Source organism: Panicum virgatum, chromosome 5K (genome assembly GCF_016808335.1).
Source record: "Panicum virgatum strain AP13 chromosome 5K, P.virgatum_v5, whole genome shotgun sequence".
Classification (NCBI taxonomy): Eukaryota; Viridiplantae; Streptophyta; class Magnoliopsida; order Poales; family Poaceae; genus Panicum; species Panicum virgatum.
Genome location: NC_053140.1, coordinates 49,171,719 through 49,188,311, shown reverse-complemented (window position 1 = coordinate 49,188,311; position 16,593 = coordinate 49,171,719). Strand labels below are relative to the sequence as shown.

General features: G+C 48.0%; 1 protein-coding gene across 1 annotated transcript; it reads right to left on the bottom strand.

The window, feature by feature from the left end:
* Positions 1-508: 508 nt before the first annotated feature.
* LOC120708117 lies at positions 509-6,365 on the bottom strand. The gene is made up of 8 exons (XM_039993230.1): positions 5,791-6,365; positions 5,646-5,703; positions 4,061-4,317; positions 3,389-3,590; positions 2,602-2,721; positions 2,414-2,499; positions 2,210-2,328; positions 509-771 (listed from the first exon to the last, which is right to left on the bottom strand). Exons 1-8 carry the CDS (start codon positions 6,238-6,240, stop codon positions 708-710), a joined length of 1,356 nt encoding a protein of 451 aa, XP_039849164.1. The 5' UTR covers positions 6,241-6,365; the 3' UTR covers positions 509-707.
* Positions 6,366-16,593: the final 10,228 nt, after the last annotated feature.

Below are 16,593 nucleotides of genomic sequence, written 5' to 3'. Positions count from 1 at the left end.
ACGTGCACGGTGAGCCCTGTCGCGTTACCCCCTACGCCGCGGGCGCGCCAACGAGGTACGTGCGTCCACCGCACTGTTCCAATGAGTGCTGCCCGTCAGTAGCAACATGCGGAACAGTACATCCTCCGCGCTGCGCCCACTGCGTGTTGCCCGTCAGTACTCCCAGTTACTGCATGCAGAACTGCAGACTGCGTGATGGCAACAGCCCTGAAACATCACATGGAGATGATGATTGAAGCGCCACCTACGAAGGTGAGATTGATACGATCATACGAGCAGGAGCAGAGGGATGAACACTTGAGGCATGGCACATAAGTTACCGGCTATCACAGGGCGCAGACTGCAGCAGCAGACCTGAAATGCCACGTGGAGTTGGCGAGTGAAGAACCACACCGATTTCTGCGTAATGCAGGCAATTTGATTATCAGTCATGGTAAGCGTTTAACTCTTTGGCTTGCAGATACTAGCTAACAATTGAGAAACCCAAACATTACTACCGGCTGTAATAGGCGGGCAAGATTGCAGTCAGTTTTCTTTCTTTTTCTTGGCTTATAAAATATTTAGTTTCCGGCTGGTGTATACAAGGAACCCTTTCTAGAATACAACTCTGGATCGATGCTGATTTCTTTTTCCTCAACCACATTACAAAACTATGTCAAAAATCTCAATGGTACACTGATGGCTCAGATGTAAAAGAAAAGGCAGCACTAAGATCTTCTGTCTGACTTGTAATCACCTCTCTTCTCTTCAGCTTCTTTTCTCTTTTGTTGCCTGAAAAATAAAAATGGGATGTTATCGTGGAACAACTGTAATAGAACAAGACAGTTCCTGTAAACGATCTTGCACATTGCTATCATGTCAATTTGCATGGTGATACAATCAGATCCACCAAATATATCGCTATCCCTTCAGTGTTTTAGTCATCATTATACATTACTATTACAGGATAGGAAATTTTTCTTTTGCCGCTAAGCATACCATTATTTTTTATTGACTAAAGTCCCTCAGTGGTCCCTAAACTTGTACCGTTGTGTCATCCCGGTCCCTAAACTTGCAAATTGACCGTTTAGGTCCTCAAATTTGTTCATCTGAGTTATCTCGGTCAAATTGTTTGGTTATATCATCAGTTCATCACAGTCCATAAACTTAGAAATCACCCGTTTAGGTCCTCAAACTTGTTCAATTGTGTTAACCCGGTCCCTAAACTTAATTTTGAGTCTCATCCATGCTAAAACAAAACGATCTAAAAATTCTATATCAAAAAAATAATTTATAACTTTTCATATAAACTCGAATAAAGACAAACTTTATATCAAAATTGTAGCTCTCAACGCGATCTATAACTTCGCAGTTGAAAAGTTTCTGAATTAAAATTGTTTAGGGTCCCAAAATATTGCTGCAAGTCTATAGATTTTGAAATTTAAAATTTGAAATTAAAATTTGGGATACTAAACGACTCCAAATAAAATACTTTTCAACTATAAAGTTGTAGACCGTGTCGTGGTCTATAATTTTGACATAAAATTTTTCATCATTCGAGTTCATATGAAAAAGTTATAAATTATTTTTTAATATAGAGTTTTTAGATCACCCTGTTTTGACCCAGCTGAAACTCAAAACCAAGTTTAGTGACCGGGATGACACAACTGAACAAGTTTGGGGACTTAAACGGGTGATTTATAAATTTAGGGACTGAGATGACACAACCGAACAAGTTTGAGGACCTAAACGGTCGATTTGCAAGTTTAGGGACCGGGATGACACAACCGAACAAGTTTAAGGACCGGTGATGGACTTTACTCTTTTTTATTCTACCATCCATGTTTATCAGGGTTTTTTTGCCAACCTTTTCTCATTCCTTAGTTTGTTTTTACCAGTTTATGCTAATTTTTGGTCTAATGCTGTCAGTTCGGCATATTCGACTTACGAAATATGGCTTCAATGGCAGTGGATAGCAATCATATATACTTCTAGCTGTGGTAATTTTGTCAATTAGGGTTTCTCGGTTGTAACATCAAATCCAAACATTGTTTTATTCATTCAAACATGGTCACTTAATTGCAAGCAGGCACTTAATTGAATCATAGAAAAAAAAGAAAGAATTGGTGACAGAAATTGATGTTAGCCAATGTAGGTGCTGGTATAATTGCAACAGATTTTCCAAGCAAATAAGTTCAAAGGTCAGTCATGTTGAAACAACAGAACTTACGCAAAAGCAGCATATCCAGCACCAACATTAGCAGCAGAAGTCAAAAGTGCTGAAGAAACTGTTGCTGATAAATTGTTGTGCCCAATAGGAACTGCAGGGTTCTTAACATCCCCATCAACCTAACAAATAGTAGCAAAACACAAGTCAGCCTTGAAGATCAACATTCAAAACAAGGATAAATGCATTGAGTGGTTGATTAAACACCTTATCCCACTTTGACTTCTTGTTTGGCCTAGTCTCCTTTTTTACACCTTCTGCAGGTACCGGAAGTGTCGCAACACCAGCTAAAGCTGAGTATATAACAAATGTCAATATTATCAAATAAATAATTGTGGGGCAAGTGATGATAATCTGCCAAAACATAACATGCAACTGCTTCACGTTCACTATACCTGGAATCTTTGGCATTGATGCACCAATTGGAGGTTGTACTCCTCCAGGAATAAATTCAACTTTTGGGCTTTTTTTCCTTTCCTGTTCCTTCCTCTCAATTTCTCGCTTCATGTCAGTTTCTGCACTCAAATAGAACACTTGGTCAAGATTGGAATACCATGAATACCATGAATGTACAGTTATGTCAACAAAGCAGACATAACTGTATTCAGCAGACCATTCCGTACTCTGCCCACCCATCCAATTTGGTGCTTGTAATTGCTGGTGGCATGGTCGATATGGAGACATAGGAATGGTTGTGTGTTTGAAGGGGCATCGCCTAACTTTAATATCATCTAGGGATGTGAAGCCAAGGAGCTTACCAGCCTTTGGACGCCAGGTTTTTGACTAGTTAAATGTGGGCCATGTTTTCTAGGTCCAAGCAGGTAGGGTTGGGTTAGGTTGGGGTGAGAGGGTATATATATGAATCTTATTTTTTGAAATGCACAGTTCTCCAGCGAGCTGGAGAGAACGTTAGTGCATACAATAAAGTCCTGAATAGCTAGTTGGGCTTCTATGGTGCATTTTAGTCAAAAGTTCGAGGCAAGCATGCACCCTTAACAAGTTCTCAAAACAACATTCTACATAGGTAGAACAATGGGATATTTAATAATCTTATTTCCTAATTGACTATTTTTACTATTTAGCCATTAAAGTAAAGCTTTTTTCTAACACAGAATTATCTAGGAAACAGCAATACATAACCCAAGAGGATAGTATATTGAATAAAAAGTTAAAAACACATACCTATCTCATCATAGTAGTCAGCTTTGTCATACCCGTAAGGATCAAAGACATCCTTGCTGAAACAGGTTCCTATCTGATCAATTTCTTGATACCGCACAGCATGCTGCAAGAAGTCAGGATTTCTGTAATCCTTCTTGTTGCGCACTTCAGCGTTAAAGCTCTTTCCAGCTCTTTTGTACGCAAGGAATCTGTTAATTTTTTGCTGCACAAAAGAAAAGTACAACAGTAGAATGAGTTCTAAGTAGATATTTGCGGTAAGAACCAACCCATGAATAAGTATTAAGGTGCATAATGACAGAATGATGCATTCCTAGCGCAGATCTTACATGAGAACAAATAATGCCAACAGTTCATAAAACTTGGAAAGAGAGGCAGATGACAGAAGAAAAAAAGAATAGGAGGGCCTTCAAGCATTAGAATAGATGAACTGATGAGGTAGAACTATCACATAGGACAGTCTTTTCTCAATAATGTCCTGATAGCAGATGCAGGTGTATAAATGTCTGATAGAGATGTTCAGCTTTGCCTTCTTATCAGATGCCAGCAGATAGTTTCATCCATTTTAAAGTAATGGAGTTCATCTAACACAATAATAAAAAGATGATCTGTATGAAAATATGACTACGCTGTTTATGATGAAAAACAGGTGTTATAATAGTTTGATCAAAGTACCTGTAATGCTGCAGAGCATTTTCTAGTCACGGGTGGAGGAAGGAAATGACTCAATGGATCATCATTTTCACCATTAGTTGAAACATCAGTAGTTTCCTCCATCTGGGCATCTTCAATTTCTGCTCTAGTTACATCTACTGCCATGTTCGTCCCTACTTGGTTCTGCTCAGGCGCATCAGGATTCTGAGACATTTCTGCTTGAGTATTTGAGGTCATAATATGAACTGTACCTGAGGGAGTTCGTTCTTCATGATTCCCTAGAAAAGAGAACGGCATTATATGAGATAATCTGATCGATGTTTGACAATTGACAATACAATTACAAAATTGCTCCAATCAGGAATGGAAAGCTGCTCTACACATTTTTTCTACAGAGGTCAGGACTATACACATCAAGGATCAAGCATCAGATATAGTTAAAGAAACAAAAATATCAAGAACTATAGCTATGTGGTCAGCGGCATAGCATTCCAATAAATGATGTATCAAAGAATGGGAATGCACATATTTTTTTTGCTTCACAACAGTAAATCATTGTAAAAAATAATAAAAATAAATGCAAATTTTAGAAAGCATATGGCATATGCTTGCCTCTGGAATGACACCAATTCAATTTCACAACTTCCTGAGATCAACAATGCACTTCCAGCAGTTAAAAACAATCACAGCTTTACAAAATTGACTTAACCAAGGTACTCTGGCTAAGGCTAAAGAACCTACATTATTGGTTTGTGTTTTGAAAGAATGCTCTTTAGAGGTCTCAACAAATGCACCAAAATGTCAAAATTCACTCATTGTACAAGATGTGCAACAGATTTCCTAGCAAAATTTATACATCCGGAAAACAGATCAAGGTGTCTCATCTAACTAAAAGGTTGCAATAAGATTTAACCGCAATGGTAATACTAAATCTAGTTATTACCATAAAATCTGTCATTTCTTTCATTACAATGCCACGCTACTACCCAACAGTCCACTAGATCTAGTTGGCTATCATAGAATTTTATTTTCTTTCATTGTGATGCCACGCAAGAGATTGCAACCCTTCCTACATTAAAATTAATCACATCTTTGTGTAACATTAGAAACCGTCAAGATCAAGCAGACCAAAGTGTAAGAAGCCAAGGATACTAAATATAATTGCACAATACCCATATCAAGGCATGGCATAGACAGTCAAACATTCTATCAACTGGTTTCACCTAATGATTTCAAAATAAGTACCAAGTATATGACCAGTTGCAATTAAGGCAGGTAAGGTGACATCATCATGCATTCGAGCTAATTGAACAACTCTAGCAATTGTGTCTCATTACTAGGCCATGTGCCATGGCAGGTGTATTATAGCACGCCTACTATGCATGATATTCACATGGAAGTAAAAATTGGTACTATAACCATAAGGAGAAATGCAGAAGAACATAAAGAACATGTCAGATAGAAATCCTTAGTTCTGCGCAACAAAATTTGTGTGGAGATTGGACCAAATTTATTTTAGTTGCATTATAATTTAGCAATGTATGGTCACAGTTACCACAATTACACAATGCATGAAAAGTAATAAGCATGAACAGTTAGAACTTACCCTCAGCAGGCTGAGCATCTGAGCCAGATCTGAGTGCACCGCTCATGATCTCCCCATCCTGCACCCAAGCCACACTAACAACATCAATTCAGAAAATCAGCAGGTCGCGAGCAGCAGTACGGAACACATACTTCACCGGCTCTACCTCCTGCTCGGGCGACATGGCCATCTCGTCGTGCGCATAGTCCACGATTGCAAGCGCCCCTCGCCGCGGAGGACGCGGCAGGTCGGGCGGCAGCGCGGAGGATGGGGCCCGCAGCGGGGACGGGGAAGAGACCGCAAAGGGAGACGAAGAGCGTTGCGAGGGCAGCGGCGGAAGCTGCCCCCGCGCCGGGGAAGGGTGGGGGCTCGCTAGGGTTTTGCGGCCCGCCGACTCCTCGGGGAGGGAAGGCGACCGAGGCGCCATGGAAGGGTTGGGATCCTCGCCCCCGGCCTGGGAGGGCAGCGGCGATGGGGAAGTGACGGCGTGCGCCGCGGCGGCGGCGGCGGACGGCGCCGGGGAAGGGGGGTTGGGCTCGTCGGCGTCCTCCTCCTCTTCCTCGTCGTCGTTGTACATGGAGAAGAGGGCGGCGATGCCCTCGGTGTCGGACGCCATGCCGATGAGGGAGATTGATGGAGGGAAGGGTTGGATTAGGGGAGGAGGCCGCGACGGCGAGGAAGGAGAAGGAGGATTTCGGGACAGCGGCAAAGCGTTTGGCGAGTCTTGCGAATGTGTGCTGTGTTGGATGTGGTGTTCGAGTTGGCTGCAGACGACGACGGCACGGGCCCAACACTCAGATTAGTCTAGATACCAGGCCCATATTTTTTTTCAGGAATAAGTGTTTTGCTTATAGGAGTACTCAGGAAAAAAATGGAAACACAATGCGAATCGTTTGTACTGCTTACTACTCTCTCCGTTCTATGAATGAAGAATGCAATTCTAAGTTCTTCACATAGGTTAGTGGTAGCGTGAAAAGACTCACGTACCCTTATTTGTTTGTCACATATGGTTAGTTTTGACATACAATTCAAATTTGACTACTTAATTAGGCAGGTAATTGAGATCCAATCTCTAGAATTGCGCTCTTTGTGGAATCTTTTCAAACTCAGGATTGCACTTCTTATGGGACGGAGGAAGTGCGTCCATTAGTCGATTCACTTGACCAGAGAGAGTAATTCCGTATACTCAGTTCATACATAATTTACTATGCGACTAGGTATAATTGCACTAATTCACGACCACATCATTTTGCGCTCTCTTCCATACACCCACAAACCGATTCCGGATGAACTGCTAAGAGTCCCTTTGGCAAGGCTTCAAAGACAGCTCCAACCGCAACCCTTCCAAAGGGATGCTTGCAGAGGTACTCCAATGTGGTAATAGAAATTGTTGGCAACATATGGCTACGATAAAAGCTAACCCGTTGCATTGATTTGAATCTTGTCCTTAAAAGAAGCAAACATGATAACCAGTTGGTTCTGTTGCCACGCCATATTGCCGTACCTTACGCGCAGCACAATTCCATAAAACTTGTGTTCGTGTCTTAAAAGGAGTGGTTTGTAGATCAAATATAATCCAAGCAATCCCAATCCCGAATGGTGCGCTCATATCCATACACATGAAGCATGGTGCTCAGTAAAGGCACCCACTCACTGTTGAATTACTCGGGCATTTTTTTTAATGGAATCAGACCAAGCACTTCGCAGCTGAAGCTTATTGTACACGGGCCTCTTTCCTCCAATCTTCCTCGAGTATTTTGTGGCTGGGAGCTACGGAGTAGTACGGAATAAACAAGATGGCATGGCACCACCATTTCCTAATAGGGAACCTGTTCATCACCCGTCATCACAGCATGGTTCGGTTTTGCTTTGCTCTCATATCGATTGCATCAGCAGTTCAGCACGATAGGATTCCGGTACGGGCTCGCAAGAGGTGGGCTTCCACTTGCTAATTCTGCGCCACTGCACTAGCCCCGCATCTTCGCGATAGGCCATGTGGGCTTCCCAGAACAGGCCGGGCTCCAACGCCCAAACTTTCCTTTTATACGAGGAAGCTGCCCCACGTCACACGGATCAGCTCTGAACTGGCAACCCCTGTGGCTCCGGCTGCTCCGCCACGGCCAGTCTCCCTTCTGCTGCCGCCACAAGCAGCTACTACTAGCTTAGCTGTTGGGCGCTTGGAGGTTGAAGCTCCCTCTTTTTTCCCGTTTGGCGAGGCCTGTCCGTCCTCGCCAACACGTCACGGAGAGAGAGGATCCGATCGGCCGCGCCGGAGACGGGCGGATTCGACCGCGAGATGTGCCCGCCGCCGCTTCCGCCGCGTATCTTTCCCGAACCGCGATGCCTTGTTCAGCCCGTGGGCATGCGCGGCGAGTCGACGACACGCTCGGCGTGCGCCCGACTCGTTGCGTGGACGGGCGGGAGACATCGCTGTTCTCCTGACCTGCAGCCTGCAGGGCATCATGCGTTGCGGCGGGGGGATGCTGCGCGCGTCACCAGGCCGGTGGCGAAGCGAGTAGTGTTCGTCGGAAGATTTTTTTTTCCTGGCTGGTTGCTCTCGTCCGGAGCTTTGCTTCCGTAAAGCCTCCCCAAACCGTGAGCTGTAACTGCAATCTCGCTCCTGTCTGTCGTGAGCTGTAAGCATGTAAACCGTAACGCTCGCTCGCGTTTCCGTTTTCCCTTGCCACTTGCCGCCAGGCTTGCGCTTCCTCTCCTTCTCAGGCGCCGGGCTCCCCCATGGCCACGCGAACCCCATGAGTTCAGTCAGACAGTCACGGCTTCGCCAGGCGATCCCCACGCCGCGCCTCCAGCGGTCGCGCGTGCGCCGCCCCCAAAGTGCCCCAGGTCCCCGGTACGGCGCCACGCGGCGCGGCGCGGCGCGACACGACGCCCCCATTTGTTTACGCACTCGCGCGGCGCGACGCGAAGCCCCGATCGATTTGTTTTACGCGCTAGTGGCACGCGAGCTAGGTGTATGGCAGGAAGGAGATAAATCAACGGCCACACCGGCCTGCCTCTGGGCGGCTGGCCGACCTGCCCCTTCCCCCTCCCGCGGCGTACGTCCGTCGAGACGCACCAAGCCGGAACCCGCGTGGCGCGACACCTGCCCCGCCGGGCTCGCCAGCTCCGCGACCGCGCGCGCTCCACGTTACGCCGGCGCGCCGCGGCGTCGCCACCTCGCCCGCGCTGCACCCTCGCGCCGCCCTGTCCTAATTTCTTTATTTCTCCCTGGAATGGAAAGCAACCTTATTATTGCCTGCCAAAAATTTGTGTAGAGGTGGCGGTGGCGCAATTCTCGATCGATTGCTTCAGAAAAAAAGAACGGGCGGGAAGCAAAAAGAAGAAGGGAAAGAGGCCGCCGGATTAGCAGCACGCTCACGGCTTGCACCTGACGCGTGCGCCACGGCAAGAACGGAGCTGGAGCGCGTGAGCACCGCCTGGGATACGGCTGGCAGGCTGGTTAAGGCATCTCGTAGCGTAGCTCGCCGTTGAGAGGCGGAGTAATCGCGTGAAAGGGGCCGGGCTCTCGAAACAACGGCACCGGCTTTTGCTTGCTCGGAAACGTGAGTGCGAAATGGAGTGTTGGCATAGCTAGACGAAGAGATGCACCGTTGCTCGCCGAACTTTGATTCGGAGGGAGAGACCGAGGGGGAAAAAAAGGAAACTAATATGCTAGCATTAACGAATTGGCGAATATTGCGTCGTGATTTTTTTTCGAGTAGTGCATTTGCTTTTAGGAAAAATAAAGCCACTGTACTCAACTACTGTTCATATTCGATCGGAAAGGGTAGAGCTTGCAAAACATATATATGGGCGAATGGGAAAGTTCCCAGCGGCTCTTTTTGAGTGATTGGTTTCACTTGGAACCCTTTTGAACGAATGAACAAGGCTCCTAACACGGGGCTCTATGACTATAACCAAATAATAAACTTTTATCTAATTCATCGTTGTGTTTTTGTGTTATAGAAAAGAGATAACGGTGCCGAAGCATGATTCAAAGGAAGAGAATAATAAGAATGTATGTGGGCATGCCCAATGGTGCACCTTGAACAAAAATTGGAGAGGGGGGGGGGGGGGGAGGCGAGAGGTTACAGCAGTAGATTTGATTTTTTTGCTAGTATTTAGATGGTGAAAATAAAGTGTTTAATGAAGAAACATTTTCAAACCTAGGAGAAGTCATGGCCGCCATTAGTCTCAAGAAGCTCAGTCCCTATATGCAATAGAGGTAACCTTGCGTCTTGCCGAGCGTCTCCAAGAGCTTTTCCAAAATCTACTCTCTAAATTATCATTTGGAGAGTCATTTGAGTGAAAATCGTTTTTCATATCTTTGTCTTTTCTAACAGCTCTTCTATGTCTTATTTGTAGTCTAGAGAGTCATCCTTACTCTCCATCTTTGGCTAAAATAAAATCCGGAATAGAGGATATCTATCTTTGGATATTCATTTGAAGAGCCTGTTAGAGGCTAATTTTTCATCAAAATCTCTATTCCTATAAATTAGAGAAGATATAAAGAGTCTCTTGGAGATGCTCAATAAGGTGCCACTACATGGGTCATCAAATTAATGTTCGCGGGTAATAAAGCAATGACTTCTCCTAGTATATAGAGATGAGACAATGTCCGGAAGTTTCCGACAACCATGATATACTAGCGCATTCTATTATTAAAAACAATTACATTTTCTGTCAATTCATTTTGTAAAAAGAAACTTCCTGCTAACAAGCATCCTAAAACTGTTCTCTAGCCAACAAATTCTGGAATTGAAGGCCAACTTTCCCTCACATGAATCTTCATCACTCCCCTAAAAGCATCAAAAAGTTTCTAGCAACTGTAGCGCTTTATTGTCGTGCAACTGTAGGGCTTTACCATTCTATTATTATCTATTATTAACAAGTAATTAAAAACGCACGATTCGCGATCCATAAAACTAGAGCAAATCTATACTATAAGGATCCAAAGAAATTGAAAATGCCTTCCACCAAAAAAGTTACCCCACCCTCTCACGGAGGGCCCACAAATCAGAATTTTTTTTTGCCTCCCACCAAAAAAGTTACCCCCACCCTCTCACAGAGGGCCCACAAATCAGAAATTTTTTTGGTTGAACCAGGATCGACAAAACCATCTAGCGGCAAAAACAGCGATTCCGCGACGTTTCTGCCTTCACCGCTGTCGTGGTACTGCAAACCACAGCCGGGTGGCGGAAGGCACCCGCCCAAGCCCAGAGGGTATGTACTCGGGGGTTAGCTAGTCTTAGTTCGATCTCACTCAAGAACACGATGAACACAGCAAGATTTAGAGTGGTTCGGGCCGCCGGAGCGTAATACCCTACGTCCACTGTGTGTTGTATTGCCCTCCCACGAGAGTGAGAGAGTTCGCGAGAGCTTGTGTGTCCGGAGAGCTTAGAGTCTGTCTGAGATCTCTCCACTAGAAGGAGGGCGTGCTCTCCCTTTTATATGTCCAAGGGGAGCACGTACACTGAGCGGGGCCCCGACATGTGGACCCGGCGATGTATTATAAACTACATTTTGGCCTTCAATGCCTCAGATCCGGGGATCTTGTCGTCGGCTTCTGTGCGTAGCTTCTGACCAGGGATGGTCTTGAGTTGTCCTGTCAGAATAGAGTCTAGCCTCTGCAGCCGCGCGTCGAGGTCATGATGAAGCGCCGAACTACTGACTCAGTCCACTGTAGCAGCGTGCACTGTTGCTCCAGTCAGTAGCTGGTCATCATGACTCGTCGCCCATGCGCACGGCGCTGAGTCTTTAATGCTTGTCTTGGTAACTGACGAGCCGCCTCGGTAACTGGCGATCCACAGTGTGGACTGACAAAAGCTGTCCCGTGCCTAGAGGCAGCAGAGCCTGCCTCGACCACTCGCACTTAATGCGGGTGGGTGAGGGAGCTTCCAGCGGAAGGCTTGCGCCCGCGCCCGCGTCTGCGTGACACGTGGCGGCTCCGGACCCCTCCCGAGCAGCTAGCTGAGCCGAGAGCTCACGGGAGTCCGGATAGGCACGTGGAGGTCTCGGACCCATCTGCAGGAGTCCGGATGGCTCGTGGAGGTCCTGGACCCACCTGCGGGGGTCCGGGTCCGCGGCCACAGGTGCTGAGCATTTCCACCTCTAGGACACGTGGTGACACCGGACCCGTCCCCGAGCGGGAAGCGGGTCCGGGACCGTTGGTCCGGTGAGATGGAGTCGGACCCCAGGGGTCCGGCTACTCAGCTCCTTAGGGCGTAGTTACGGATAACTACGCGAGTCTTGGCACAGTAGGAGTGGGTACCCCAGTTGCAGGGTACCGACAGAGGCCCCCGGGCCCGCCTCAGGGAAGGCAACGAACCCGCAGGTGGGGCCACTACTGTGAGCAACTTGGCTGCTTCTGGCGCCCAGCGGTGCGCGCCGCAAGGGTCTTGTCCTGCGTCGTCCATCCTTTGGGTCACCTGTTGCATCATCACGTTTGGACCTGCACATGACTCAAGGTAGATGCTTAGTAGCGTGCCCACGGGTCCCAAATCCTGTTGGCTGTAATCCTTTGAGATAGACAGCTAGGTTCAGTGAACGGAGCTCAAGGGGCTGGCCTTTAGGTTAAGAGAAAGTCCGGACCTCCAGGTTCCCAGTCCTAGGTACTACGGCACTCATTCTCAGGAGGTGATGCGTGCAGACTTAGGGTACGGAACCAGGCTAAGCGGCTACACGGCTCCGGACCTCCCCGGAGAATGAGTGCGCTTTCCTGAACCTGCAGGTTCCCAGGGGTCCGAACCCCTCTCTTCCATGAGGGGTCTCGAGCTAAGTCACTAACTAGCCAACTCAATTCGGACCACAATCACCGCACAAGAGCAAGAAGCCACGTGGGGGTTAGCGCAAACAGAAAGCGTAGATTGAAATTGGAATGTAACATCCTTAGAGGCGAACTGAGAATAAACTTTTCCTTTATAACTAGATGTACATGAGATGTGCGATGTAAGCCAGAACATGGGTTTATGAGGCCGGAGCTGTCCGGACCTCCGGGCCCCCAGTCTTAGGTACTACGGTACCCGCCCTAGGGAGGTAGAGCATGCAGGCTTAGGGTACAGAACCAGGCTAAGCGGCTACACAGCTCCGGACCTCCCCGGAGGGTGAATACGCTTCCCTGGACCTGGTTCGCAGAGGTCCGGACCCCTCCATGGGGGAGGCTCACCGGACTGGAGCACACGGAAGTACTACCTAGTTACAAAGGAAAATGTTTTATTCCCTGCTGGGCCTCTAAGGGTAGGACTTACAGAGATGTAGAGTCGGGGGTGCGACCGGAGTCGGCTTTCCGCCGGAGCGGGCTTGGTGCGACCGGAGTCGGCTTTCCGCCGGAGCGGGCTTCCTCACATGAGTGAGGTATGCTGCGAGCTAGAATTTGTCTCTTCGCCGCTCGCAGCTTGTGAGGGGGCCCTTGATGGGCGCCCTGACTCTTGCCGGCGAGCAGCGCGCGCCGCCGCCGACGGTGGCTGCTCCACGGGCACGGGTGCCCCTGGCGCAGGAAGGCGAGAGGCGTGTGGTGCGGATGACGCCACACCCTCCGTCATCTCCACGTCGTCATCGTGGTGGGAGTGCTCAACCACCTGAGCCATGGAGATGGGCAAGAGATGAACCGAAGCCAGCTACGCCCCTACCTGGCGTGCCAAATGTCGTGGTGCTGCAAACCACAGCCGGGTGGCGGAAGGCACCCGCCCTAGCCCAGAGGGTGTGTACTCGGGGGTTAGCTAGTCCCAGTTAGATCTCACTCAAGAACACGATGAACACAGCAAGATTTAGAGTGGTTCGGGCCGCCGGAGCGTAATACCCTACGTCCACTGTGTGTTGTATTGCCCTCCCACGAGAGTGAGAGAGTTCGCGAGAGCTTGTGTGTCCGGAGAGCTTAGAGTCTGTCTGAGATCTCTCCACTAGAAGGAGGGCGTGCCCTCCCTTTTATATGTCCAAGGGGAGCACGTACACTGAGCGGGGCCCCGACATGTGGACCCGGCGATGTATTATAAACTACATTTTGGCCTTCAATGCCTCAGATCCGGGGATCTTGTCGTTGGCTTCTGTGCGTAGCTTCTGACCAGGGATGGTCTTGAGTTGTCCTGTCAGAGTAGAGTCTAGCCTCTGCAGCCGCACGTCGAGGTCATGATGAAGCGCCGAACTACTGACTCAGTCCACTGTAGCAGCGTGCACTGTTGCTCCAGTTAGTAGCTGGTCATCATGACTCGTCGCCCATGCGCACGGCGCTGAGTCTTTAATGCTTGTCTTGGTAACTGACGAGCCGCCTCGGTAACTGGCGATCCACAGTGTGGACTGACAAAAGCTGCCCCGTGCCTAGAGGCAGCAGAGCCTGCTTCGACCACTCGCACTTAATGCGGGTGGGTGAGGGAGCTTCCAGCGGAAGGCTTGCGCCCGCGCCCGCGTCTGCGTGACACGTGGCGGCTCCGGACCCCTCCCGAGCAGCTAGCTGAGCCGAGAGCTCACGGGAGTCCGGATAGGCACGTGGAGGTCTCGGACCCATCTGCAGGAGTCCGGATGGCTCGTGGAGGTCCGGGACCCACCTGCGGGGGTTCGGGTCCGCGGCCACAGGTGCTGAGCATTTCCACCTCTAGGACACGTGGTGACACCGGACCCGTCCCCGAGCGGGAAGCGGGTCCGGGACCGTTGGTCCGGTGAGATGGAGTCGGACCCCAGGGGTCCGGCTGCTCAGCTCCTTAGGGCGTAGTTACGGATAACTACGCGAGTCTTGGCACAGTAGGAGTGGGTACTCCAGTTGCAGGGTACCGACAACCGCCCTTTTTTTGCACCGAGCGCGTACCCATACCCGCCCACGCCCATGGCCTTCCGTGATTGCAGCGGCGCGGGCGCGGGGGACAATTCCAACTCCGACACGGGGTGATCGCGCGCCTGCTAAGGGGGGATGACGTCGTCCACACGTCCTCCTAGCCTCCTGGGATTGGTGGCACGCAGGTCGAGAAGTGACAGGTGGTGATCGCGCGCCTGCTACGAGGAAAGAGGACGTCGTCCGCCGGTCGTCCTGGGATTGGCGCGCGCAGGTCGATTAGTGCCAGGCGCTGCTCGGCGTCCATGGCGTCGATCTCTTAGGGCTTAGCTTTTCTTCGCTTCGGTGGCGGCGGCGGCAGTCTTGGAACCTGGAGGTCAGGAGGAGGCTATGTCGCGGGCAGCCACAGAGGGATTGCAGCGATGCGACGGCGCTTCCATCTACCTCTAGCCTCGCCTCCCCACCCACGTCACCCTTTTCAGGCCTCCGTGCTGCGGGAGGGGGGGGCGTAGAGATCCACGAGGGCCAGCAGCTCCGTGCTCCTCATCGACGACACGCGGCGTCTGGCCGTCGCCTCCACGAGCGCGAGCATGAGGACATCACCATACGAGCAGGGGGCTGGGGCAGCAGGTTCTGGAGGTGTCTTCCATCGGTGGAGCAGAAGAAGCGGGCTCACAATGGCATGTGCAGGTAAGCTGTTCGATGGAATGACCCTAAAGAGGCACAAATATACAAAGGTATGTCTCTTCCTTGCTGTAGTGAATAGGACCGTACACATGTGCTCTTACAAATCTTTACTAGATGCAAGTGGTATAAAAAATGCTGAGTTTTCTTTAGCAGATTGGTGTTGACATAAATTGATCAAATTCAATTTTACCATGTAATGTACTAAAATTAGTTTTCTGGTGGGATAAGTATCATATCCTTTTTTTTGTGTATCTGGGTTGGTTATTGCACAAAAAAATATCACGAACCTGATCAACTTATTTGTGTTAGTTTCTATTAGTACACCTATAAAGCTACTAATTTAGCATTCCAGGAATGTCAATGGATTCTATGAAGAGCAGCCCACGATGGAATAGACCGAATGAGCTTGTCATGCTGATAATTTTCTATGTTTTTCATGTACATATCTTTGTGAAGGGAACAATTATGTTCTATTGATATTCATCGAAGCAGTGGAGAACATCAAGAAGGAATTTTCCGGCTACCATATATAAGGATAGCAAGCAACTCAATTAAACATTACTGGAATGGTGAGTTTAGTGTTTTTTTTATTTGTAGTCTGGGCCTCTTGAGAAGTTGACAGTAACGTATTCGGCTTCCATTCCATTTAATTAGTACTAAATTAGGCTCTATTATCACAACATGGTGGATTTTTGCGACGATACTTATTTGTTTGCTCACTTATTTTAGAAAGAAGTGGCTGGTTTCTATTGGAATAGAAATCTTAAGAACTATTAAATACCAACAAGTTGTGTCTTATTTAAGAATGGTTGCCTCTATCACTGAAAGCTAGTTGTTTTCAGCGAATTGGCTGTGTTTTGAAGAAAAGGGGGTATGACTTTACAAGCTGCAAGCACGCAAATAAGAATTGAACTAGATGTGAGGAGATATGCCCTCTTCATTGTGATCACTGATATTTTTTAGCCCGATGTGTCTGATTCATTTTTCTTTCCAAGCGTAAATGATCACCTATATATGCTTAAATATTGTCTATTAATATTTAGAAAATATGTTTATTTCACCTCCAGGTTCTGCTTTGGAGCTGCAAATCGTACTCTAATACCATTGACAGGAGCTTTTGAAACTTTTGCAGGTTTCCGATTCTTTCATTATTCTCTTTGTTATTATGACTGGGAACTAAAAACATTGTATCTTCATAATACTTTTTCTTACAAAGATAAGCTTCAATGAAAGTGTTTGCCTTGCAGCAGGGCCACTGCATAGCGTAGGAGCCCTGCACGCGGTCTAGAAGGCGCCATGATCGAGCAATTCGTCATCCGCCCGTCCAGGTACGCCCTGCTACAATTGTTTGTCTATTATTACATATGAAATGTGATGCTGCATTGGATAAACCGTATTATTCTCAAAATTGGAGCACTGCGGGATCAATGCTGCATTGAGATCAAATCGTGGTGCCTTGGAGGGTTTAGAAATGTATACGGCTAATACTATAAGCAGGAACCCATTTTGCTGGCCATTGCA